The sequence below is a fragment of the Diadema antillarum genome, unplaced genomic scaffold (genome assembly GCF_040938485.1).
Source record: "Diadema antillarum isolate AM-2024a unplaced genomic scaffold, OU_Dant_1.0 seq00000584_RagTag, whole genome shotgun sequence".
In the NCBI taxonomy this organism is placed as follows: Eukaryota; Metazoa; Echinodermata; class Echinoidea; order Diadematoida; family Diadematidae; genus Diadema; species Diadema antillarum.
This window is the reverse complement of record NW_027271518.1, coordinates 519,755-529,946: the sequence shown is the minus strand read 5'-3', so window position 1 is coordinate 529,946 and position 10,192 is coordinate 519,755. Positions and strand designations below refer to the sequence as shown.

At 38.2% G+C, this 10,192-nt stretch overlaps 1 protein-coding gene across 1 annotated transcript in view; it reads right to left on the bottom strand.

Annotated features, from left to right (window-relative positions):
- Positions 1-283: 283 nt before the first annotated feature.
- Positions 284-10,192, bottom strand: part of LOC139735536 (uncharacterized) — a 49,839-nt gene continuing 39,930 nt past the window's right edge. The window contains exon 8 of the mRNA XM_071646292.1: positions 284-6,437. Within this exon, the coding sequence (XP_071502393.1) occupies positions 6,094-6,437 (344 nt within the window). The 3' untranslated portion in view covers positions 284-6,093. The remainder of the gene's footprint in view (positions 6,438-10,192) is intronic.

The window sequence follows — 10,192 nt, the reverse complement described above, 5'->3', positions numbered from 1 at the left end:
TGCCACTACCTGTGCATGACAAGTCACTCTTTATGATCTTGACTAGTAGATAAACTGCTGATTGCACAACCCAAGATGCCTTGGAGATTCCAGAGTTTCACTTTGCCTAATATCACGTTTGTAAAACAAACAAAAATGATTTAATGGAATGACAATACACCACCAGGAAATTTACATGGGTGACTTCATGTTATGACCACATTTACTGGGACAATCTGCCTTACTATAATAACCAAAGGTACTGGTATGTCGTATGGTGCTTCTTGAAAATACACCACGCAACATCTGAATTAACTTCCAGGTTAACACATGAAAATATTACCACGCTCCTGTCTCGTATAATTATATTTGAACACATTCATATGACAGCAATGCCGAAAACTTCCACAAAGTTGTGTTTGAGTACCAATAAAAGAAATGGATACTTCAGGAAAAAAAAGCAAGAAAAATATTACACTTCAGCAATATTGTTAGAGATCTAACCATGCCTTTCATTCTCATTGGCTGACATTACTTAACAATGATTGAGAATTGGTGATGATCAAACAATCTGATCATAGCATCAGACATTCATATTCCACTGTATTCACAGATTGAAATCATGCTACTTTTTTAAAGGTTGAATCATGCCTGTCAAACATATGACATGTCAGGAGTTGATCCCATGACCCCTGTTCATGACGGTCAGTGGGATGGTCAATGCCCTCATGAGCTGGACACATCACTCGTTACACCCTCCCACTACTGGCATCCATTGCGTCATGCCCTTCACCGTCCCCCGTCCCCGCTACCTTCTCCGGGTGCACAATAGCCTAAACGTTTGTTTATCCCCAGCAACCGCTATAGTTTGCAACAGGTGTCGGCCCAAACGGCAGCCCTATCTCGGCGGCCGACATCCTGTGAACTGCCAACCCCAATTAGCCGGGACGCTCAGCGCATCGGGCACGATGACTCGCAGGGCTCCAATCACCCAAGTGCTCGCAAACACATCTCTGCGTGTAACAAAAGAACTAGAGACTTTGTCTTCTTGCCAAGTGGAAGGTTCTATAAATAAGACGATGAGCTCTCTTGAACATTTAATCCAGGCCCAACATAGCTTCCATAGCGCAGTGTTGTAAACTTGCCTACAAGCAGGAAATGCCCTTAGCTGAATGTCACGCCCTATTGGAAAATATCTTGACTCAGGGATGATAACAAACAAAAATGTAGAGGAATTTTTGACATAGTCGAATGGTAGGAACAAGAATTATTAATTCTAAAATGCATTCCACGCTTGTAACAGCTACAAAGTATAGCTATCTTGATATTTCTTCAAACTCTTCCAAACCACATACATCTCAACAGTAAACCTTTCTGTGCCACAGATTTGCAAAGTTTGGATAATGCTATGGGGTCTTCAAAGCACACAAAGGGGTTGATCCACATGTATATTTTCTCCTCTAAAAAGTAACAACACATAAACAAATATAAGATGAAAAGAAACTGTTCTAAAATCCAGTATTACATCTTTGCACTCCCTCCTGACCAAGGGGACTGCTGTATTTTCCTACCCTTTCTAGTTACTGGTAAGAAACTGTTTCAATTTGCATGCACTACACCATACTCACATGATTCAATGTGATAGCTCAGCATTGACAAGTAAGCAAAACTACACCTTCACAAATATGAACGGACATGACATGCACTGAAATTGGAATCCACCTGATCGCAATTGCTCAACCACCATACACTAAAGGACTTGGTGCATTAAGTATGTCACATGATTTGTGTCCTTGTGCAGGAAGAACTCCTGGTATTTTGAAAGTGCAACCAACTTCCCCGCCGCTCTGATCTCACAAACTATATCTCATTTAGTTTTTAACATGGTTATATTTTTCTTACATCCTTTATAAATTCTTTTCCAACTCTCTGTGCAGGCACAAAGACTTGCATATCTATAAACTGACATATTTCATCAACTCAAGTAAAATCAACTTGAGGGCTAGAATTCACAAAGACAGTTTAAATGTAGTCCATGGATCATCTGCATAAGTGCGTATGGCAGATCGTGAACGAAAACAGACATCCACTTAAGACTGTGCGCTGAATTGCACACGCGAAAGGTATGCCTGTTTTGCGCTTGTTTTAGTCCAAGGATTGAATTTAAACTCAACTTTGTGAATTCAGCCCAAGGTGTTAATTGTATTGTCAACTAATTTAATTGCAATGCTGCAAGCACAGGTAGAATACATGCACAGAAAATTACCAGTATGGGGCTACTACATAGTAGCTCCATGGTACCAGTAATCTCTTTAAAAAAAAAGAAAAAAAAATAATAAATGAAAAATAAAAAATTGATAATCTTACATGGCTGTGGTAGCAAGGAGTGGAAGAGGCCTACTTTTTAATTTTCTTTTAAAGAGTGTGAAAATTCTTCTGTTCCTCTTGCAATCATGAATATTTTCACTGAATTACACAACCAGGGGATCTTCAAAGGACCAGAATTCAAATACAAACACAACACTCAATGGCCTTTTCTTTAAGGAAATAAAAATACACCAACTATCATAGATATCTGATTGCTGACAAAAGTAGTCTTGCTGAGGATTAAAACTTAACTTTTATCTTAGCATGAAATGTCATCTTTTCAGACCACTGAGAAAATACACACCAAATAACACAATGCAACATTCCGCAGTTATGGTTTTCCCCAACCTATGCAGTGCAACTGCAAGATTACAAGGATAATGCCAAACAGAGCCATATATATCCATGTGCACACACTTTGGCAATCACATTGTTCTAAAACTCCACATGATCCGTAATTGTCTGATACGGTAATATCAAAAGCCTTTCACTGCACTTGACAACTAAAACCTAGTTTCTACAGTGTATATGGCCAGTTTTTGGTTTGTACTTATATACATGCAAACAATTACCAGTTGGTATATGTGAGCGTGTGATGCATGTATACAAAAGTATGTGTGTGCATATTCAGTAAAACACAGAGACCAGCTCTATAAACATTTGATTATGAATCCTGGTCTGAACAAGTATATATTATAGCACATGATGATCTCTGTGCCTTGTGTGAATATAGCTTGGAGTCTAGGCAGTGTTATTATTTCCCCCTGTTACGCACAACAAACTGGCTATCAAAATGCCACAATTAATCTAATTCAGTTGTCCAGGCTTGGTTAAACATCCTGGGAATGAGGCTAACACAGGTGGTGGGATGGGGGAGGGGTGGGGGGAAAGAGTTGTTGAAGAGTAAAAATCACTGTAGGCAATAGCCACTTATGCAGGCAACGTGTAAATACACTGCTTTTGTTCTTCTCTAACTATACGCTCTACTGATCTCACTGGCAAAGAACAGTGGCACAGATAAAGCTGAGAAAGAGCATAAAAAAAGAAGCAGCAGCAATTGAGGCTCACTGCCCATAGAGGGCAGCAGAGCACACACGCAAATGATAGTATTGACTTTTTTTGAATGGATTGTCCATTGCAAGTATACCAGCTGGTGCAATACTGTGGCTGGTAGCAACTCATCGAGTGTGAAATCAATAAAATGTGGGCACACTCTTCCATGATATGTAATACATACATACAAACCAAAATGTGACAAAAGTAACAAGAAGAAAATTTGAATAGAATTCAGTTGTCGGTTGGGCTCCTGCAAATTTGCAAAACCGCTGCCTGGTACTACAAGCAAGAAGATACACTGTGTATGGAGTAATTAACATAGAACAAACATAAGAACCCTTTCACGTGTATATACTCTGAAAGTGCAAAGCCTCAAACAAACAAACAAACAAACAAAAACCTTGCCTTCTTACAAGGAGTAGTTGGTTGGGGTTGGTATATGTAAAATGGCATAGACAAAACAAATGTCACTTAAAAACAAAACAAAAAAGCAGCCCTTTCTCCAATAAAACCATATAGAATTAAATGGTGTCTCATTCACCTGCTTTAAGAGGAAAGCTGACAAGCTGAATCACAGCAGAAACTTATGGGCTTGACCCGACCAAACATAACTTCCTCTTGCACTGTTTGTTACACAGGGGGGACAATTAGTCTCTCTTATGTATTGCTGCTGCCATGATATTAGTTATTTTTATTACATGTTTGCCTTGTCAGGGAATTGCAATCCACAAGCATTCTGTTGACTTTGAACTCAATTCATCCCCCATCTATGAATGAATTATGAACCCTAGGTTTATCACATGCAGATGGAACATGTACATGCACGTTGCAGTTGACTTGCACGTTTGCATTCTCGTTTACAATGCAACTCCACATCTGTCAGCCACTGAAGGAGGGGAGATACAGAATGGGCTCAATATCACTGAAAATTATAAAACAGGTAGCAGGCATATTTCTAACAATAACATCTATTCATGGACATACTTTACATTATATCCATCAACATAAACCCCCATAACATCAAACCAACAGGAAGGTGTGTTAGGCATTTTGAGAAGGTCAGAAGAGATTTTTAAAAAAAATTTCTTCCATTCATTTCTGAGAAAAGAAAAGGTATCTTGAGTTTACTTAGTGACACATACAGTCTCTACAATCCTGATTCCAACATGCCACAGTCAGATTGAATTTGGGTGGAAAGTAAAGGGCATGTAAAAGGGGGGGGGGTATACTTTAAATGCTAGATAATGTGGAAATGGAGGGGAAAATAGTATCAGTTGCGATATAAACACAGACCATATTAACTTACCTACAAGCACACACTCTTTAGCTTTTCAAGTAATGCCCACTTTGAATATATTCTCATATCCGAATTGGGCAAAGACCAAGTAGCAATGTGAACGCAGAATTGACTTGAAGTTGTGACTGTGTTATATCATGGCACAGAACTACTGGAGCATGTAGACATAAATTTGAGTCAAATACATGCCTTGTGTTTGCTTGGCTAATAAAGCACGCATGAATACAAGTCAAAATTGCTACAAAGCAGTGAAAACTAGGAATACACAAATGCATTTCAAATGACCAATAATATTCTATAAGCAGAACGTGATGTTATTCATCACAAAGATATGAAGCCATGATGTGCTAAAAAAACAGACAAACAAACAATAGGTCAGTGAAAAGACAGAGGACAATACATGGTGGTATCTATGGACTGTTGACAACTGTCAAGAGATATAGCCATACTATTTACAAGGATTGACATGCTTTATCATCCATATATGTATTACACAAAGACCTTCAGAATAAATATTTCCAATCACTATGGGCTGTGCAACATCAATGGAATAAAACCTATAAATTAAGCACAAGTATGATACTGTTCTTACTGTTTTATTTGTTGCCCTCAGTCTGGTAATCTTGGATACGTTTCGTATTTCGACAGGAGGTCATTCAGGTAAAAATCCCCACATTCATTGAGTTATGACCACTCCTGATGGTTGCTACGTCTTCATAAGTGTAATGGGGACATCTGCCATTCACATCATAATGTTGCTCTCTGATGAGATATATCAAAATATTAATGCCACATCGATAGATATCTCATGGATTATTTTTTCTGTTGAGCAAGACTTAGTGTAAAAATAAAAATGAATTAATATGTTGATGAAAAACATATATTTGATGAATAAGTAGATCAACTTAATATCCAACCCCAATTAAGCCCTGGAGTCCTAAGAAGTGATACCATTATCCACAGAGATGATCTTTATGCATCCAATGTTTATGATTGCCTTATGAGTGTTCTGGACTCCAGTCTTTGTAAACTGTAAATAGGGAAAAACATATATTATTGATTCACAGTACGCGCCATAAAAAAATGTACACGGTTTTATAGGCATTGTGCTGGTTATATTTCAGTTCCCTTTTGATAAACGCTTGATACACTCGACATTCAGTACACATTGGAAAGTCATAACAATAAATTCCATAATCAAAAGACTTGCTGTTAAAACAGAGAGAGCAACAATCATATTCGATAACAACACACATCAGTTTGGTCTGTCAACCGTGCAATCAACATCTGCATTCAAGAACAAGCTTGGAGTTAGTCTTCCTTCCAAACAGTCTTTGTTTCTGTCTCTTTTATTTTCCCGCCACAGGTTGTATCAAAGGGGGCATCTGGGCACGTCATGAGGTCTGCTCCGTCCAGGTGGAGCTGGCCACACCCTCCTCTGCACCGGTGGGTGATGCCACAGGAAACATGAGGACCTTTGCCAGCATGTAGGACAGGTCCGGCAGGGAGTCCAGCACCACGTTGGCCTCTGCGCTCAAGCCAGCCTCCCGCTTGGCCTTCTGCTTGACCATGGAGGAGGAGGAGTGCTTCAGGATCTCGTCCAGGGCTGTCGTCGTCGACCGCGGGACCGAAGTTGATGACGATGAGAGTGCCGAGGAGGAGGACAAGGAAGAAGTTGGCGCGAGATCCGGCGGGGAGCTCACCGCCAGGTCGAGGAGCTCCGGGTCAACTTTTTGCACTGGGTTGGGGAGACAATCGGAGGGCAACTCATTAGTGACTCTGACAGAATGCACTTTGTGCTACTGATATTGTTTGAACAACCCCCTTTTGAGAGTACTTGAAAAACAGCAAAGCCACAAAGTAGTATAGGTCAGTTGCATTGCACCACACTACATAGCATTTATTTTGCACAGTATGCATAGACACCTCATGCTTCAAATATCAAGCACCTCATTACATAAGGGGCTGTCTTCTCAGTCACCTTTGCATTCCATTTTCGTATGAAAATGTATACATTTTTTCCTAAATATTTCTCACTGCTTATTTTGGTCATGCTTTGATTATGCTTAAGTTATTAAATTTATTAGAGTGATATAATCAAACCATGCAAATGCAATCTTTTTTTCTTAACTGAAGCTCCTCTATTAAATGCATGCAAGCACCAGCCAAAATGATAATGAGAGTGAGTCCGTGCATGTACAGTTGAAAGTAAGAGCCCAAGCAGCATGCACAATAGTAGGCTCATCTTCCTTGCATATGATGATATACGCTCATAAGATGTGGCTTGAAACAAGCAAGCATTTATATAAAATGGTCCACTCCTCCAAGTTACCATGTCTGCATCAATGATGACCAAAAAGATTTTTTAAAAACCCTAATGCACGCATTTAAATAAAAAAAAAAATAAATGAATTATTGGACTCATAACTATGACACAATTTACTCCATCTACATTCTCACAGATGAGTACTTGAAAGATAAACACACCATGACATACTTCTGTTGTTCATATTTCCTGTGGCATATGAAAATCAAATGTTACAGAAATGACAATGTCAGTTAGGTGCCTTTGCAGGATAGAAATCATAGATTCAAAGTCAAAACAGTCAACTTTAATTACACATATGTTAGACTGGTGGTGATAGCCTTACTATTGCTATTCACTGTGCAATCTCTGTCAACATGTTTGATATTCTGTCAGCATATTGGTATTGATGGAATTGGTTCATTGCTTGAACAACAACAACAACAAAATACGAACAGTATGCATTCAAAAAAACAACAACAAAAACAAAAAAGAGGGTAATATGCCTTGATATATCACATAATGCTGAATTTTAGGGATGGATCAGTTTACTAGATAGTGAAACCTTGAAATACGATAGACAAAAATAGAACAGAACATAAATGTTGGCATAAAAATGACAAGAATTATTGGGTTTAGCTGATATCGTAATTTTATAAAAAACATAAAAAAAAATCATGCACACAAATGATGGACACTAAGCCTACTTTTTGCACCAACTTCATAACATACAGCCATCATGGTATACCAAAAGGGTTACAAATGCTGCTGCGCTAAAGCATGTTCTTTACAAGGGAAATAACCTATATTTGAATCAAAACAGATAACAGAAACTGGAAACAAATATGTTAATTTGTACTACAACATGGTCTTTGCAAGGGACCAACCCAGCTTCAAATCAAAATAGCCAATGGGAGCTTACAGTAATCATGACAATTTGTTAGATATTGATGAGATGTGCTACAGAAAACACTTTTCATTAGAAATGCAATTCAATAAAGACACAATTAATATTTGCATGAGAATTCTAATTTCTCTAAAAGTCAGGAATAAAGAAGTCAGAGGAAGAAATAAATCAAGCATCAAAAGAAGACTAGGATGAAAGATTTCCAGAAATTTGAGTGCTCAAATGGACACAAAATCCAACATTGAATCAAAGTTAGAATGACTTTGCTAGTAATGACATATACCATAACAAGAAGCTTCCACTGTTGGTTTACTTCACATATTAATCTATGCATGTTTGACAGCAGGAAGAATGGTACAAATTATGTCGTGTACAATAAGCCAGTTCTGAGATAGCTCATGTGCACATGGGTACAAATGACCTTTCATTTTTCTCAGTAGGTTAGGTACTTCACTCAATTCAAAGTGACATAATGTAGCAGCTTGCCCAACATAGCAATTTATGGAACCCGTATTCTAACAAAGAATGAACCTGTGTAGATGAAGTGACCAGAATGGTTCATCAATCAACACGTTGGGAAGCATCTATTTCATCGTGCTGTTTTGAATACATTAACAACTTTTTCTGTTAACATTGCCAAATACAAGGCTTGCTGTCAGTCGGATGTACTGACAGGCACCGTTTATAAGAATTCCATAAATAATCATAGCATTACAGAAGCTTATCTAAGTGAAATTAAAAACCAACCTGTCTCTCCGTACAAATGACCTTTTTCTGCTCATGCTCAAACTGGAACCCCGAACTGGCTTATCATGATCCTTCACTCAGAGGACAAACATCAAGTATTTCCTCCAATCTAAAAAACATTTTATTCCAACCTGTCTACGCAGACCTTGCAGTTGTCAAACAGATCTCTGTAAACAGTTCAAAATCTTCTCTCTGCTAGTTTTCCTTTCCATTTTTTCTTCTTCTAGTTTTATTCTTTTTCTGCTAAGAGGATGGATGAAGTCACATTACACAGTGAGTATTAATGTCACATGAGTTCCTTTGCTATCTCTGGTCCAAATGCATTTGACTTACAAAAGCTGGAAAGTTGTAAAGGGTTCAGAAAAGTTCAAGGAGCTAGGCAGCATCGAAAAATCACTATCTTAAAGGGACTTCAGTACTACTGCATTTTTTTTTATCTGCAAACATCCTACATTGACAGATGATTAATGTATTATGTTTTTCAGAGAAGCAGAAGGATGTTATCATCTTTCTATCTGATAGGAATCAGTATGCTCAATAGTCTCAAGGCAAGATGCTATCTATGTTTTTATGAAAGTTTGTACACCTTAAAGGGATCGTATAGTTTTGGTTGAGACCAAGTTTCAGTTTCAGGTTTCTAACATTTTTTGGTGAGATGATGAGAAACTTCCTATGAAATACGAATGAGTATGTAATTCCACGAGGAATTCAACGTTTATTTGAATTTGATGAAAATTGGTTTTGAAATGGCTGAGATATCCAAAACTGAGCGATTCCAATAAAGTGTGGGACCCCCATTTTATTACGATCGCTTTGTTTTACTTTGTTTTTGGATGTTTCAGTCATTCCAAACACGATTTTCATGAATTCCTCTTAAAATGGTATGCTCTGTACTATTTCATAAGTGTTTTCTTGGTACCTCGCAAAAAGTTAAAAGCCCAATTCTCATCTCCACCAATACCATACCATCCCTTTAAAAAAAACAAATGGCTGCATCTAAACATCTACAAGTGCAATAGGAAAATAGAAATATATCTGTTAAACTATTGCAATGCAGATGCCACCTGAATCAAAACAGTTCAGTAAACGACGTCAAACGCCAGACTTGTTGGAGTCTTGAAGTCATGCTTTACTACTCTGTGTGGTTTGGATGCTCAGTGAATTCTGTTGATGTGTGTCTGCAAACGATGTTATCTGCAGGAATATCAAATCAGACTTGTTTACCCCACTCCTCATTTGCATCAGTCCAAACCCTTGTCACACTGCCGTCTCGATCACTTCAATCTCGATTTGTTTGAAAAACAAAAATGCATCTCTTTAAAATGAGGCAGTGATGAATGTGTTTCACTCAAATCTTGGTAAGGTTTATCTCATAGTTTGTCCATAGTTTTTCCCAGGACCAAAGCGGGGATGACGCACGCTGCATATAATTTCTCTCCTTCAGTTGGGGGTAGGCTTTCGTCATAGCCTGCCTCCACGTTTCTTGCATCTGATCAAATGCTTCTGTACTTAAATGACTGTCAACTATGAAGTC